This window comes from Anolis sagrei, chromosome 6 (assembly GCF_037176765.1).
Source record: "Anolis sagrei isolate rAnoSag1 chromosome 6, rAnoSag1.mat, whole genome shotgun sequence".
Lineage (NCBI taxonomy): Eukaryota > Metazoa > Chordata > Lepidosauria > Squamata > Dactyloidae > Anolis > Anolis sagrei.
In genome coordinates this window covers 94,290,473-94,308,545 of record NC_090026.1, presented here as the reverse complement: position 1 = coordinate 94,308,545, position 18,073 = coordinate 94,290,473, and the positions used below count along the sequence as shown (strand labels likewise).

Sequence of the window (18,073 nt, the reverse complement as noted above, 5' to 3'; positions counted from 1 at the left end):
CACCACAATTCAAGAGAGATATTGACAAGCTGGAATGTGTCCAAAGGAGGGCGACTAAAATGATCAAGGGTCTGGAGAACAAGCCCTACGAGGAGCGGCTTAGGGAACTGGGCATGTTTAGCCTGAAGAAGAGAAGGCTGAGAGGAGATATGATAGCTGTGTATAAATATGTGAGAGGAAGCCACAGAGAGGAGGGAGCAAGCTTGTTTTCTGCTTCCTTGCAGACTAGGACGCGGAACAATGGCTTCAAACTACAAGAGAGGAGATTCCATCTGAACATTAGGAAGAACTTCCTGACTGTGAGAGCCATTCGGCAGTGGAACTCTCTGCCCCAGAGTGTGGTGGAGGCTCCTTCCTTGGAAGCTTTTAAGCAGAGGCTGGATGGCCATCTGTCAGGGGTGATTTGAATGCAATATTCCTGCTTCTTGGCAGGGGGTTGGACTGGATGGCCCATGAGGTCTCTTCCAACTCTTTGATTCTATGATTCTATGAAGGAGGAAAGGAGAGAAGGAGGGAGAGAAAGAGGGAGGGAAGGAGAGAAGTAAGGAAAGAGAGAAAGGCAGAGAAGGGAAGAAGGAGAGAAGGAAATAAAAGTGAAAGAAGGAAGGAAAGAGAGAGAAGGAAGGAGAGAAGGAACGAAAGAGAGAAAGAGGGATGGAAGGAAGGAAGGAAAGAGACAAGGAAGGATGGAACCAAAGAGCAAAGGAAGTGAAGAAAGAAACAGGTAGAAAAGTAAAAAAGAAGAAGGGAAAGAAAAAGAGGGAAGGAAGGAAAGAGGGAGAGAAAGGAGGAGAGAGAAAAAGGAGAAGAAGAGAGAGCGAAGGTTGGCCACAGCAACGCATGGCGGGAACCAGTTAGGAATTATTTAGAGAATATGCTAAGATGTGAGGTAGAAAAATTAAGACTGAGATTGATATTTCAAATGTAATTTCTGTAATTTGCTGTATAAAGTGCATATACAAGGAGGGGAGGGTGGGAATGGGATGAAACAATAAAATGTCAATTAAAAAAGAAAACTGCATTATAAAAAAATCTAAAACTGGCAGAAATTGACACGTTATCCTGTTCGATAAAGGAGAAGTCAATTGACTTTTTTAAAAGAATGGGAAGTATTTGTCCCACTAAAGAAAAAAGAAAATGTGAAAATGCTTACATTTTTTTTGAAGATTAAGTAAAATAATGAGATGGTAAAGTAGAATAAAGAAGTTATGATGAGTAGTTAGGGAGATAATATTTTCATCATATATCTTTAAGGTGGTGGTTATTGTTTTTTATGGTAATTGTTTTTAGGGGGAAGGATGAAGTTAGTTTTAATGGGTTTCTTGATGGTATAAGTGATATATTTGAAAACAATGACTTTACAAATTGTACAATATGCTTATATTGCTGAAAGTGATATAGATAGATAGATAGATAGATAGATAGATAGATAGATAGATAGATTTGAAAATGGTGTAACATATCATTGAACTTTAATGTCCCTGACAGGCATGCTTACTACTTTATTGCAATCGGCTTTGCTGTGCTGGGCTTTAGTTGGATTCAGATCTGGACCTTTGTGACCAGTTCCGCAAGACAAACTGCAAGAATACGTGACAAGTTCTTTTTTGCTGTTCTTCACCAAGAGATGGCCTGGTTTGATTCTACCCAGATAGGAACACTGAACACTAGATTGACTGAGTAAGTTGTTATTGTTTAGAATATGGAACAAGGGGGAGAAAGTCATCCAGAACTTGAATGGATTCTCATGGATGGAGTCTGTCATTCTAAGGAATTTGTCGTTCTAGGACTTCATCCCACGCGTACCGGGGGGGGGGGGGGAGCAAAGGGAAGCATCTTAGCATCTTATTTTTTTCCCCTGGGATGGACAGCTATCCCACATCCTTTCCCCATTTCCTGTCCATTTTTCTCTAGTTTTAGCTGAAGATAGATTTTTTACTCTGTTTCCATGTGCTGCAGAAATTAAGTTCCACGGAGTCCCACCGGAAGTGCTCTTACGTCATGTGATGGCCTCTGTGGGGCTCAGTTTCTGCAGCACATGGAAATGGAGGCATAAGTCCGTCCGATGAGGTCCTATCAAATATCCATTTTTTAAAAGTTCTGGAATATAGTGCTCTGTAGAAATCAGATCAAAACATGTATCCAACCAGCATTGGATTTTCGGTTTTGAATATCATCTTCTGTTACTCAGCTACTTATTAAGTCCTTGCATAGATCATTCAGTTAATTTCAAAATGTAGAGCGGAGACATGAGCACAGAGGAGTATATAAAATGTAACCAATAGATCTTATGGAATGTGGGATTGCTGTTTTTCCCTCCAGGACCCTACACATATAGCAAATATTTATATATTTACATTGTAGTGAGCCACATTTTGTTTGCTCTCTGTTCACACATCACTTTGGAAAGCACTAAATTTCTCAGATATTTTCTTACCCTCATTGATATCTCCTGTTCTGACATTCAAGTCATATTTTATTTTCATATATGTTGCAGCTCTTCTGATTTTCTCAGAGTGCTCCATACTTTATCTTATTGCTTTTTTCCTTTCTCTCGTTCCAAAGACTACTCAAGAAAGTAAAAAAGAATGTTCTTAATAATAATAATTCTATAATATGTTATATGTGTGTGGAAAGGAAAGGTCATTGTTCTGAAAACTTTCAGCATGTACAATCCAAAACAATTTATTTATTTATTTATTTCCATTTCTGCCCCACCTTTCTCCACCCCGGAGGGGACTCAAGGCGGCTTACACTTAGGCAACTATTCAGTGTCCTCAAAAACAATGTACAGTTAAAATAAACATTTACATAGAATTATAAAATACATTTAAACATTTAAAACAATGCCTTCGCTGTTAGCCACATTATGCAAAGTCATAGTCTGGGTCATTCCAATAGGTTTTGTACATAATTCCAATTTTATCTATTGCCCAAGTTCTCCAATGGCTTGATCAAAAAGTCAAGTTTTTACTTTCTTACAGAAGGTCTGGAGGGAGTGGGCTGATCTAATATCCCTAGGGAGGAAATTCCACAGATGAAGAGCTACCACTGAGAAGGCCCTGTCTCTCGTCCCCATCAGTCACACCTGCAAAGGAGGTGGGACCGAAAGCAGGACCTCCTCAGATGACCTGAAACGTTTTATACTTGCCACACAGTTAAAGCACTGTTATTCTATTTTAACTGTCATGGTAAGATCCTATGGAATCTACAATCCCAGGATCCCATAAGATGTTGCCTGGCCCATTAAATAAGAATAATACCACTGCAGTTTTATACTTGAAAAGGACCCTCAAGAAAATAGATGTGAATATTTAGCATCTGAAAGGTTTGTTGTGGTTTCTGCAGCCTCAGACAGTTAATTAATATTAAATGTTTAGCACTTTCAACATATTGCTAGGACATTATATCAAAAAGACATGAAATGAAGTCAATGTTTAACATTTGTCGTTTTCTGTTTTCAATTGCAGTGACATTAACACCATTCATGGAGGCATAGGAGACAAAATCTGTATAGTTGTCCAGTTTTTTTCCACATTTTTGTCAGGCATGATCATAGCCTTTGTGCATGGATGGAAGTTAACCTTAGTGATTTTGTCTGTTACCCCTCTTCTTGTTGCATCTGGTGCTGTGTGGTCATATGTAAGTTGCTAGAACAAAAAAAGTAATTGCATTATTGAGTTGAAAAGTCATTCTTGCAGCATCCATAATAAGTAAACTTCACACCGCTGGCACAATCTGTTTCATTGTTAATCTGCTTATATAATCAGAAACTTCAAATTCTTTTTAATGTACAGTACAACCCCTGTATGTGCAAGAAATATCACCCAAGAATCCTCATTAATGTCTGATAATGGCAAATCCTATATTTTGTCTATTCTTGAGTGGAAGCACACCATGATCTCAAAGCCCACAATCATATCTATTATTGGGCAACAGGGAGGAATCTTTTTTGGAATGTGGTATGTGAAACTACGAATATTGAATCTGCGGAGGAGAGATTTGTACCATACAGTCTAAATCATGTCCCTCGCCATTTGAAGCTATTGTCTTTTCGAACAACAGAACATAAATGTACTTTCTTGTGTATTATTCTTCAAATAATATTTATTTATTATTTACGGAATTTGTAGCCCGCCTTCCTCGGCCTTATGGCAACTCAAGGCGGCTCACAAAATTAGCAAATTTGCTGCCATACATTCATAAAAATATAGTTAAAAACATTCTACTCAACATTATAAAAAACATATATAACCAATTAAAAACATATGATCACCTGTGTCATCCTGTTAAAATCATCCAGCAGCAGCATCTGGCCATTCCGTGTTCATAAAGTGATATACAAGAGGAAATGTAGTGAATGCAATGAAAGAGTGATAGAAATGCACAAATAACTACAGTTAAAGGTTGAAACCATTCTAATTTTCTTTGTGTGTTTTTCAACTTGTCTATCAGCCTGCCCTTTAACCTGTCTATCAGCCTGCCCTTTAACCTGTCTATCAGCCTGCCCTTTAACCTATTGAGCATAAACACAAGATGCATAACGCAGTACCAAGAAAGTGTTGCTAAAGATGACTAGGAGCCATTTCTTAACTGCCATGGCAGCTGAAAGGATCCTTCATAACTGTGAAAAGAATTAGAACTGAATCAGTAGTATCTAAATTTGTACAACTTTCATTTAAAGCAGTGATTCCCAAACTATGGTCCATGGACCACCCATTCTACACAAGAACTAAAATATGGTCCGTGGCATCACTATTACTATACAGTTGCAACGAGAATTACTGATTTCGCGAAGCCCTCTTATAGTGCCGAGGCTTATTAAATATGGACTACTGGGTGGTATATATTCCATATCGGAAACTAGAGCTGATGTGGTCTATCCAATGCAGTTTTCTGAATCATCACCCAAATAACCAAACCAAATCTAAACTTGACCAAAAACCGATTCGTAACCCTTTTGCTACTAATGTTGGAGAGCGGTCCCTGGCCAAAGCGGTCCCTGGTCAAAAAAAGGTTGCATACCACTGGTTTAAAGTGTATTATTTTTTAAAGTACACTCCACTTTCCTAGACCTATTAACCATTTTGCTAAAACCATTATGTAACAATGGTTATTTTAACTGTTTTAAATTGTTTTTAAACTGATTCATTTTGTTACTTTGTAGGATTAATCGATTTATTTGTTTTATTTAATTATCTTAATTTTGTGAGTAGCTCTTAGAATTTGTTATAGATGTTTTATTCATGGGGCTATTTCTTTACTTTGTATTGTTTTATGGCATTGAATGCTTGCCATTCTTTGCTGGAAACCACCCTGAGTCCCCTCGGGGAGATAGGGAAGGTTGTAAATGTCAACATCAGGGAAGAAAGCTACAGAGAATTACAAGTGGAAAGTTTAAGAGTGAAAAGAATGGGAAAGGGTTAGAGTTAGAGTATGTCATCAAAATATTTTTCTGATGAACAGACATAAATAACAATGCCCTGCTCTATAAATGAACATCTGTTTTCCTTACCAGATCATATCAATTCTTACTTCTAAAGAGCTTCTGGCATATTCTAAAGCAGGTGCTGTGGCAGAAGAAATCTTGTCAGCCATAAGAACAGTTGTTGCTTTTAATGGACAGAAGAAAGCCATAGAAAGGTAAGATGGGATTTAAATAAAAAATAGGAAACTATGTGTTGCCAAGTCCATTTGTCCATCTGCTTTGCTATCTTCTGCACCAACTGGCAGAAAGCGTGCAGACAGTATCTTTTTCTGTTACATCAGGAATTTCCACATACAATCCAAGCACTTACTATGGCCCTTCTCGAAACATCTAAATCTTCTGCCTCCTGAGGTTTGCTCCTTTCAAATGTAGGATGATTTTCAAATTATATTAGTAAAGGCTCAAAGAAAGATGCATTTTAGCTCTTCTCTAAATGCTCTTTTACATCACATAATTATAGCTGTATAATTTCACTTCATTCGTGATGGTTTCATAAATCTATGAATTCTAGCGTTCTGTAAAGGAATCATAATAAAATTTGTGGAAAGTGCAAGGATCATAATAGTTGAAGGAAAGCTATTAGTGAACTGCAGGTCAAAGAGTTCTTTAAATTAGAAAGTAAATATAACTTACTATGTAAAACTCACACAAGGTATATACAGTAGTATGACCCTTGTAATTGCAGGACAGGTACCACGGCTTCACATATTCATATCTGACAAAATATGTCCTCTAGAAATTGTCTAGGTCAGTGGTTCTCAACCTGTGGGTCCCCAGGTGTTTTGGCCAACAACTTCAAGAAATCCTGGCCAGTTTACCAGCTGTCAGAATTTCTGGAGTTGAAGGCAAAACATCTGGGCATCCACAGGTTGAGAACCACTGATCTAGGTCTTCCAGGATAGTTATAGTAACTTTGGTAGATTTTGCTATTATTCATGATTTCCTATTACAGGAATGTATCACCAGCAGATTCAGGAACATATTCCCAGCAGTTATATTGTATAGCTATAGGAATCTAAATACAGTAATACAGAGAATTACTGTATTCAGATTCCCATAATGATATCTATACAATATAACTTTAATTTAATGTTTTTGAATAGCCATGTAAAACATATGACATGTGTAAAAACATGGGAATTTTTCCCACTTGCTTCATCCATTTGAAACATGGCTCAGTGTTGCTGAAAAGCTATTTCAAGTATATTAACACAACTGATGGAAACTAAGATCATAAGCTCGGGTTTAATTGTACATTCTGAACGTGTGTTTCCAGATGTTGTGGATGCAGTGGATAAGATGTCTTTATGGGTTTTTCCCAGCTGTTCTCCCAATAGTGCACATTTTTGCATGAAAAAAACACAGTGGTGTTCTAGCGGGATCAGAATACTGAAGTGCTGCTATTTTTAAAATAATTTATAAAGAATGAATGCTTATATTATAAGCTAAAGACATGAGAGAGAAATAAATATATATTTCTGGCTATAGTATTGTTATAACTGTAATATTTATAACTATAGGATTCTATATGTTTATATCTTATATGAGTCAGCATGGTTTGAACATTAGTGTTTTCAGCATTCAGTGATTCTGGGGACCAGGGTTTGAATTGGCATTTGGCCATGCAAATTCACTGGGTGACCTTGGACAAGTCACCCCTCCCTCAGCCTCAAAGGCAAATCTCCCCTATGAACAAATCCTGCCAAGAAAGCCCTGTTATAGGTTCATCTTAGGTTCGCTTTAGTTGGAAACAACTTGAAATCACACCACAAAAACAAATACAACTCAAGTCCTGCCTATTTACATGACTGCATTTCTCCTTATGAACCTGTGCGGACCTTAAGATCAACTGGGGAGGCCCTCGTCTCAATCCCACTTCCCTCACAAGCAAGGTTCGTGGGGACGAGGGAGAGGGCCTTTTTAGTTGTGGCCCCCTGACTCTGGAATGCTCTCCCCAAAGAAATAAGACAAACACCTACTCTTCTAACATTCAGGAAGGATTTACAAACCTGGCTATTTAAGCAGGCTTTTGATAATGGCTAGAGTATTACTTAATTATTGGGCAGGACTTGGATGACTATTAGAACTTAATGGTGGATAGTCTGACAACTGGAATGGACTGGTTTGAACAATGTTTATATTTGTTTTTAGAGTGCAAATAGCTTTTAAAGTGTTTTATTAATGTTTTATTTGTATGTAATTTTAACTTTATGTAGTGAAAATTGTTTACTGTTGTCCTTTGTCTACTATTTATATTATTTTCTGTATCTGTGGATTGTTGTAAGCTGTCTGAGTCCCTTTGTAATTTTGTAATTATGCTATATAAGCATATGTAGTTATAATAAACATATAGAGCTATATGTATAGTACAATATACATTTTATATAGCATATGTTAGGAATATACAGTATTTTATTATTGGTTTAATTATTTTATAATATACTTTATGTTCTGAATATAATGACTTTTTCAGGTATGATGTAAATCTAGAGACAGCTAGGATTGTGGGAATGAAAAAAACCATCACCACTAATATTTCTATAGGATTCTCCCAGTTTTTAATATACGGATGTTACGCACTCGCCTTTTGGTATGGAACAAAACTCACTGTGGATGAGAGAGATATCTATGACATTGGGACTGTAATAATCGTAAGTCTAGCAGAACCTTAATTTAGGGGAAATGACCAGGGAGTCATGAGGGAATTTGGGACAATGTTCTTTTTTAAAATGAGGTACTTGGGGGGGGGGGGGGTACAATTTCTCCATCTTTGATGTAAAGCCACCATACACCCAAAGGTATATAAATCCTTTCTAACATTTTGGCGTGTGAGCATAATAAATAGACTTCATGCATTAATGTTGAAAGAAATATCAACTGCATGTATTCATAATAATTATGTTAATAGCTGCAATGTATACAGAATATTTTATTGTTTTGTTATTTTCATAAAGAGCCAAGCAGCATTTTCAAATGTCCCATTGGAACTAATTCTGATATATTGTATAAACCTGGCTCATACAGTTCCATTTCCACCATATGTGACTGTAGCCCTGATTGTCATACATTACCTGCCAGTGAGTTGCTAAGACCCAGTATGCAATTATTTTCTCTTTTTGTGCAGGTATTTTTTTCTGTGCTCGTTGGTGCATTTTCCATGGGAGAGGCAGCCCCAAATTTGGAAAGCCTGGCAAATGCTCGTGGTGCAGCCTATGAGGTTTTCAAACTCATCACACAGGTATATATTAGCGAAGACATATAACATGACTGTTGTAATAGTCCACATGACTGTATACCTTGGATCTTATAAAAGAAGTTTGATATCATCTAGGGATGCATCTACACTGTAGAATTAATTCAGTATTGGCATCACTTTAACTGCCATGGAATTATGGAAGTTGTAGGTTTACAAGGTCTTTAATTAATGAAGCATCAATTCTCCCTGTTGAGGAGAATTAATGTTTCATGAAATTTCAACTCCCAAAGGTCCATAGCACTGAGCCAGGGCAATTAATGTATTTCAAGCCTCTTCCACACAGAGGTATAAAATCCACATCGAACTGGATTAGATGGCAGTGTGGACTCAGATAATCCAATTCAAGGCAGATATTGTGGATTATCTGCCTTGATATTCTGGGTTATAAGACTGTGTGTTTCTCAAACTCTGCTCCTCCAGGTGTTTTGGACTCCAGCTCCCACAATTCGTAACAGCTGATAAGTATGCTGGGATTTCTGAGATTTGAAGTCCAAAACACCTGGAAGAACAGAGTTTGAGAAACACTGGTGTAAAATGAATGCTAGCATTCACAAGACTTGATCTGGGAATAAGAAGCAACACGCCATAACTTTGATTAACAGACTTGTGACTAGCAGATGCCAGTGCTTTTAATATGTCCCAGCCAGTTTTGTCCTAAATGCTTTGTAGAAATGGGTTATGGGCAACATGTCATTGAAGCAAGATACAAAATTTATGAACAGATATTCATTGAGCTACAAACATCCAACTACATCTTACTCATAGTTAAGAATGGGGCTGAGACAACTGAGAGTGAGAGGAAATCTAGGAAAATTCACTCCTGGAAGAGTTAACATGAGAAAAAAGTGTCTCCACTTAAGCTTTCCTTGTTTCCAAGGCAAGCAATTTTTCTCAAAATTCAATTGTCACAGGAAGGGAAAGTGAGGTGAAATCTTTTGAATAGGGGCACAGACAGCAAAAGAAATGTTAAAGGGGTGTTAACACTTCCCAATGCTATCCCAAAACTTTTCAAAAACCATTTTGAAAAGATCTTTAAAAAGTATCTGTTCCGATTCATATAATTTTGCTGACAATGACAATGATGACAATTGCTATGGTAATGGACTGTGGACAAGCTTGATGGAATCTCCAACCACATAATTCAACTAGATAAGGCCACAGGGCTGCTATATTTAAGCATATTTTAATTGAATTGACTTAATGTTTTAACTGTATGTAATTATTGGTTTTTATTATGTGTTTTATTTTGTGTACATGAAGACATCGAATCGCTGATGGCTGGAAGCTGCCCTGAGCCCCTCCCCCCAGGGGTTGAGAAGGGTGGGGTATAAATATCTGAAATAAATAAATCAACAAATAAATAATTACATACAAATTCAACTTAAGAACAAACCTACAGAACCTATCTTGTCTGTAACTTGGGACTGCCTACACAGAGGCAGGATGGCCATCTGTCAAGAGTACTTTATGCTTTTCCTGCATAGCAAGAGGTTGGACTAGATGGCCCAAATGGTCTCTTCCAACTCTATTATTCTATGTACTTATGTCATTGATTTATAATGAGATTTTTATTAAGTAATTACAATAAAAGATTTGCATGGAGCTAGCAATAGTGTACCTTTCTGTGTGGGAGAGATTTCTTTTATTATTATTTATTATTACATATCCAAATTGTGACCTTTGAACCCATTGTAACTTATTTGTCCCTTTGGTCATGATTACCAAAAGTCCAGCCCTTTTAGATGAACCAGAAAATAGTGTGACTTTTGATGAACTACACTCGTCCACTTCTTTGTCATTAGAAAGAAAGTGAAAGACCTGCCTGTATGACTATTGCAATATAACATCCTTTCAAATGAACTTTTCAGCCTCGTCCCATAGATAGTAGTTCCAATGAAGGGTTCAAGCCAGATAAGTTCCGAGGAGAAATTGAATTCAAAAACATTCATTTTAGCTACCCCTCAAGGCCTGAAGTTCAGGTAAGTTTCTACCACTGTATTCTACTAAATATACCCATTTGTAGATGTTTATATGCCTGCTGTTCTTCTATTTGTGTTCAATAAAGAAGCCTTGATTGTTCTTTTTTTTTTTTAAGTATGCATATAGTTTTATGTAGGTGAAAGAAGAAAGTGCAAAAGCTGGGTTGCAGTTAAACATATAAAAAAAACCAAGTTGATTGCAACCAGACTGATTGATAACTGGCAAATAGAGGGAGAAAACGTAGAGGAAGTGACAGATTTTGTATTTCTAGTTACAAAGATTACTGTAGACGCAAACAGCAGCCAAAAAACTAGAAGATGTTTACTTCTTGGGAGGAGAGTAATGACCAATCTCAATAAAATAGTTAAGGGTAGAGACATCACACTGGCAATGAATATCTGCCTAGTTAAAGCAGTGTTATTCCCCGTAGCAACCTATGGATGCAAGAGCTGGACCATAAACAAGCGAAGGAAGATAAACGCTTTTGAACTGTGGTGTTGGAGGAAAATTCTGAGCTTTGGACCATGAAAAGATCAAACCAGTCCATACTCCAGGAAATAATGCCCGGCTGCTCACTGGAGGGAAGGGTATTAGAGGCAAAGATGAAGTACTTTGGCCACATCATGAGAAGAAAGGAAAGCTTAGAGAAGAGAATGATGTTGGGGAAAATGAAAGGAAAAAGAAAGAGGGGCCAGACAAGGGCAAGATGTATGGATGGTATCCTTGAAGTCTCTGGCTTGACCTTGAAGGAGCTGGGGTTGGCCACAGCTGATAGGAAGCTCTGGCATGGACTGGTCACAAAGAGTCAGAATAACAGTAACAATATTTTACATAATAAATACTTGTATTACTTGCTACAAAAGCAGACTGTGTCTACTTACTATATCATACCACTTTCCACCTTTGAAGGTCATATTTAGTTTCATTGTAATATTAGTCTACTTGTTGAAATGAGGGTTGGAAGGACAGGTGAGGGGTCTTCTTAGGTACTGTTTTTTAGCTCATGATGGGGTCATGAAAAAATTGGCAACAGTAAAAGGTTTCTGGGTGTTACATAGACATTTATACAAATCTATTAACAATGAGCAGTGTTCATAGTAGATTCTGCAAAAATGCTCCATCTATACTTCATTTTTAAAAAATCAACCTGTTTAGCAAGCCTTGGAAATACTGATTTAATATCAGTAAATGTTTCATTTTATACCTATTTTGTAAAGTTACATACCCAGGATCATGAAAAAATTTCTTGAGTGGAAAGGCGTCACGAGTGAAAAAAGTTTAAGAAACCCTGTTCTAGGTCACAAAAAGTCCACCTGTGGTTTAAACCCCGATTTTGATTATTTCCAGATTCTTAAAGGTCTGAATTTAAAAATCCAGCCAGGGAAGACCATTGCTCTTGTTGGTTCTAGCGGCTGTGGGAAAAGCACTACAATTCAACTACTGCAGAGATTCTATGATCCAGCTGAAGGACAGGTACCTTTGATTGACACAGCATAAAACTTGCCATTGGACTAAACACAACTCTGTGTGTGTTTATGTGTGCTTAAAAACAGCTTCTTTAAATGTGTGTTTTGACATTGCTCTATAATATTATCTGAGCTCATGCCATTTTGTTAGCTAACCCAGTAGAAATACTTTAAATTATTTTAAGTGCAATTTTTAATCTGTACTTCCTGGAATATCAGAGGTAAGCTGCATTGACCTTCCAGATATTGGTGGCCTTCAGCTTCCATCATCCCCAGCCAGCACAGCCAAAGAGGAGGCATTATGGGAATGGCAGTCTGGAAGGTTGCAGTGACTGATCTCTGCAATCAATAAATGATCCCCCCATAACAAACAAAATGAACGAGTCACTGCTGATGAAGCAGATTTCAGATAAAACTTGTTCACGTTGTGTTTTTCCAAAGCTTCTTCTGATAACATTGACTCTGCGTAGTGCAGAGAATGAAATGCATTATGGTCAGCCAGAAAGCATGTATCTGTGAAGTGTCTCACTGTTCTTAACATTTAGTCAATACACTTTCTGATTTAAAAGTTTCTTTTCTCATCATAAACTCCTCCAAAGGGCAAGTGTGAGATAGTTTTTGCATTTCCTGTTTTGCTGTCTCATGTTTCCATCCAAAGGAATGAGGTACATGTAATTCCCAGAGACTCACAGATACTTTCTATCTATGCATTGAGAAATCGTGTTCTTACACATGTTTTATATTTTATTCTGATTAGATGCAACCTGGTAAAATGAGTGTGAAGGAAGTGGTAGGGTAGATATGACACAAAGGCAGCCAAACACAACTCATGAGAATAGCATTCACATTTGCCTTAAACAGGCAAGAATTCTTTCTCTCCCCCCCCCCCCCCGGGACGTTCCACAGATATATAAACCCCACTTGCCTTGTTTCCAACAAACTTACAACCTCTGAGGATGCATGTCATAGATGTGGGTGAAACGTCAGAAGATAATGCTTCTGGAACATGGCCATACAGCCCAGAAAACTCATCGCAACCCACAACTTATGAGGTTGAGAAATGGGTTGCAGGGGAACTGAATATATCAGAAAGTAGAGGCTTGCCTCAGGAATAAGCAGCCAAAGTGTGGATTTCATATAGTCGGGGTTTGCAGTTAGAACTCAGTGGTTCAAACTGATAGACAGAGGGCTCAGGGTTCAAGAAATAAGGAACCCTACATATGGTTTGTGAGGAACTTAAAGAATAGAATATTAGGGTTCAATATATTTTATTACTGTTTCCAATAAATCATTTGTCATTAAACCTATATTTGGCTGATTGTCAAGCCTGAACTAGAGTCAGGCCATAAATACCAAAAACCTAAGAACCAACACAACATCATAACCACAAATCCACTTTGAAAGAGTCATCTTGAAGCCCAGAAACCCAATTTAGTGAGAGAATAATAATGGAACAAGCATAGGGTGAATAGCAGGATGCCTGGGGGTTGGAGTTTTGGAACCAGCCTAGAATATGTCTCTCACATTGGGCTGTAGTAATGTATTGATTTTCTCTTGCTTTACTGTTAAGTATGCAAAATCATTTCAGGGTGTAAAAATGTAAACGCCACAGATTAACATGATAATAAGTTAATTGCATTCCTTTGGAGTTAATAGAACAAGATAGTTGTAATTTCAGTTTTGTTGATGGAAGGGAAGGAGGATGAGATACCTAAGTACACAGAAAATGTTCTTTGGATTATCCTACTTCTCCAGCTCTGCAACTAGTTTGAATGTAGTAGGTCTCTGAGAGAATAGATTTTGACTCTCCACTTGACTGCAGAAACTCACTGGGTGACCTTGGGCAACTCACAGCCTTGGAAAAAGGCAATGTGAAATCCCTCCTGAACAAATTTGGCCAAGAAAACTCCAGGAGAGGGTCACCTTAAGACTCAACTTGAAGGCACTTAACAACAATAGCAACAAGGGCTGTGGATCCATACTTGCTTACTGACTACAACAGCTCTTAAAAGCAATTGATTATGTATACATCCAGCCATTTTCATTGGAATAGGTTGATTGATTGATTGATTGGTAAGACTACTACTAGAATCTGTATTCATCCAACAGAAGCCATAATGGGGAAAATATAAACTTACATGGGGTGTGAGAGGACCAAACAAACAACATAAAAAGAGTTGGATTCCAACTAAGTCAGAACTTATGACTAACTAATCCTGATGAAGGAGCTGGGGATGGTGACTGCCAACAGGGAGCTCTGGTGTGGGCTGGCCCATGAAGTCACAAAGAGTCGGAAATGACTGAACGAATGAACAACAACAATTCCGATGACTTCAAAAGAACCTAAACACAACTCACCTAGGCTGTTTTCAACATGTATTTTAAAAAGTATTGCTAATGCCATGACAGAACATTAATTTTGCCAGGTCCCAGCATATTACTGATCTTGACATTTAAATTACTTTCTATCCTGCAAAGTTGTATCTTTTTTCATTATCCTCATTTAAAATCTTCTTTTATACTTCTTGCAACCTTTTTGAATCTTCCCCTAGATTATCATAGATGGGCATGATATTCGTACACTCAATCTCAAATGGATGAGAGAAAATATTGGCATTGTAAGCCAGGAACCTATTTTGTTTGCTACCACAATAGCAGGCAATATTCGCTATGGCAGAGAGGATATTACTGATGTTGAGATTGAACAAGCAGCTAAAGAAGCCAATGCTTATGACTTCATATCAAAACTTCCTGATGTGAGTATCTGATAAAATAGTCTACAATTTGACATTTCAGAAGGCTGTTCTTCTGCTAACATGAACAGAAATAGGTTCCTTTGTCCTCCCATTCATGCTTAATTCCCCCATTCATGATAAAGATCAAAAGAGTGCTCTGAATCATCCCTCACAATCACCACTCCCTAGATGTCTGACAAGTTAAGTCAATACCAGACAGATTTGCATTGGAATTTTATGATGCAGGGTTATTCCAACAAGTGTAGGAAATCTTGGACCTCCTCCTCTGGGGATGTTCCAGGCTCAGTGATGAGTCCAGGATCACACCCAAGCTGCAAACTTGTGTCTTCAAGGGGAGTGTAACCCCATCCAACACAGGCTGTAACCCTATGCCCTGTTCAGCCTTGCGACTGATCAGGAGGACCTCTGTCTTGTCTGGATTCAGTTTCAATGTGTTCACCTTTATCCAGACCGTCACAGCTGCCAAGCACTGGTTCAGGACCTGAACAGCCTCCTTAGTAGAAGGTGGGAAGGAGTGACAGAGTTGGACGTCATCTGCGTACAGGTGACACCGTACCCCGAAATTCCAGATGATCTCCCCCAGCGGCTTCATGTAGATGTTAAACAACATGGGAGACAATATTGAACCCTGAGGAACCCCGCAAGACGATGATTGTGGGGTTGAACAGGTGTTCCCCAATAACACATTCTGGGTGTGACACTCCAGGAAGGACCAGAGCCATTGTAAAACAGTACCTCCAAGGCCCATCCCAGAAAGACTTCTCAGAAGGATTCCATGGTCGACGGTATCAAAGGCTGCTCAGAGGTCCAGCACAACCAACAGGGACACATTCCCCCTGTCTAGCTCCTGGCGTAGATCATCAACTAAGGTGACCAAAACTGTCTCGGTTCCATGCCCCAGTCTAAAGCCAGAATGGCCCGATCCAGATAATCCGTGTCTTCCAAGAATACCTGGAGTTGTGAAGCTGTCACATGTTGCCCAAAAAGGGGAGATTGGAAACAGGCCGATAGTTGTCGAATTTAGTGGGGTCCAGTGATGGTTTTTTCAACAACGATTTTATTATAACTTGTTTTAAGCTCGCCAGAATATTGCCTTCCTGAAGGGAAGCATTAACCACCACCTTTACCCACTCGGCCAATCCCCCTCTGGCTTCCTTTAAAAGCCAGGATGGACAGGGGTCTAGGATGCATGTGGTTGGCCTCACTCCTCCAAGTATCTTGTCCACATACTCAGGTTTCACCAATTGAAATGAATCCATCAAAATCAGACAAGCAGATGCTCATGTTACATCCTCAGAGACTGCCGTTAACATGGTGTCCAGACCAGAACGGATCAAAGCGACTTTGTCTGCAAAGAACTGAGCAAAAGCTTCACAGCAGGCTGCCGAGTTGTCAGGGCTCCCATCTTGGATGGTGGGATTTAAAAGGCCTCTGACAACTTGAAACAGCTCTGCTGGATGGTTCTTTGCGGACACAATATTGGCCGCAAAGATTTCTTGATTTTTCCCTGTTATATCCTGCAAACACAAACAAAGGCAGAAAATCTTCCTGGCTTGTGGAGATGTATGCTGTAGATTATATATAATGCATTTATTTGGATTGAAATCATCTTTTCTTGTTTGTTGAACTAAAAATAAAATGTCTGTTTTCTGTGCTTTGAATATACCAGAAATTTGACACCATGGTTGGGGAAAGGGGAGCTCAGCTGAGTGGGGGACAGAAACAGCGCATTGCTATTGCTCGTGCCCTTGCCAGAAACCCCAAGATCCTGCTCCTGGATGAAGCTACTTCTGCTCTGGATAACCAGAGTGAATCCATAGTGCAAGCAGCACTGGATAAGGTAAACATGACATTATTATTCGCAGTTTTTTTAAGAATTCCAGGAAGAGAACAGAGAGCAACATGAAAAACTGGAAATTGCTGTGCGAATAAATGTTATGTGTGTACTAACAATCCATTCATTCTCTGTTCAGAGATGAAATTGACCAGCTCACTACTCAGCAGTAAATGTGAGACAGCTATTCTTTGGGTTGGAAATACGAGGCAGATTTCATATCCTGGGGTTATTTTGTGGATGCTATAGTAAGTGATATAAATGAGATCCACTGAGAGGTCCCAACAAAACATTAGACTGACAGTGGTTCTCAATCGTTTGTCCTCCATGACTTTTGAAATTCAGCTCCCAGAAGCTCTAGCTGGCTTGACTAGCTATCAGGAATTATGGGATTTGTGTCCAAAACACTTGGAAGATCAAAGGTTAGAAAACCACTGGAATGAGAGATAATAACATTGAAAGGTAGCTCAAACACCATCTAGTCCAGTGTCTAGGTAGAGCAGAAATCCATAGATAAAGCACAAATGGCTGCCCAACCTCTGAAAACTTCTACTGAAGGTGAATCCACCAAGGTCACCACCACTGTCAAGCAGTTTACCATCAGGTAGAGTTTTAAATGGGTATTTATTGATCAGTTTGTTGAGACTCAAGGTGTCCCAAACCAAGGCTGTATGACCATTTCTTTCAAGACATGGATGTATACAAGGCCTGAATATCACCAGATCCTGTCTGATCTTGGGAAGAGGTTGGTGCTTCCATAGGAGACAAGCAACAAATAGCAGGCACTAGTTGGTATATTTCAGAGGAGAGAATCGACAAAACTATCTCTGAATATTCCTTGCCTAAGAAAACCCTATGAAATTAATGGGGTCACTATAGGTTGACAGGTGACTTGAAGACACACACCTATATAGAATGTTAGCATTTCTCAGATTTGCTGAAGCCAATCAAAAATAATATTGAAGCAGATGAAACTATTACAATCTAAGTCATAGGTGGTTGATTTGTGGCCTCTAGATGTTAATAGAGTACAGCTTTTCTTGTTTCTAGCCAGCATTGCCATTGGTGAAGAGTGGTGGGAGCTGCCATCTAATACTTTGAATGTGATTTTCCTGCTTCTTGGCAGTGAGTTGGACTGGATGGCCCACGAGGTCTCTTCCAAATTGATGATTCTATGATATCTAGAGAACAACCTGTGGCCCTCCAGGTCTTTGGGATTCCAGCTCCCATAAGCCCTAGCCAACTTGTCCAGTGGCCAGGAATTCTGGGAACTGAAGTCCAAAATACCTGGAG

The 18,073-nt window shown here is 38.7% G+C and overlaps 1 protein-coding gene across 1 annotated transcript in view; it reads left to right on the top strand.

The window, feature by feature from the left end:
- Positions 1 to 18,073, top strand: part of ABCB5 (ATP binding cassette subfamily B member 5) — a 62,520-nt gene that overhangs the window by 20,801 nt on the left and 23,646 nt on the right. The window contains exons 7-15 of the mRNA XM_060782111.2: positions 1,489 to 1,680; positions 3,471 to 3,642; positions 5,519 to 5,643; positions 7,962 to 8,139; positions 8,613 to 8,726; positions 10,613 to 10,723; positions 12,072 to 12,197; positions 14,743 to 14,946; positions 16,616 to 16,786. Coding sequence (XP_060638094.2) covers positions 1,489 to 1,680; positions 3,471 to 3,642; positions 5,519 to 5,643; positions 7,962 to 8,139; positions 8,613 to 8,726; positions 10,613 to 10,723; positions 12,072 to 12,197; positions 14,743 to 14,946; positions 16,616 to 16,786 — 1,393 coding nt within the window. The remainder of the gene's footprint in view (positions 1 to 1,488; positions 1,681 to 3,470; positions 3,643 to 5,518; positions 5,644 to 7,961; positions 8,140 to 8,612; positions 8,727 to 10,612; positions 10,724 to 12,071; positions 12,198 to 14,742; positions 14,947 to 16,615; positions 16,787 to 18,073) is intronic.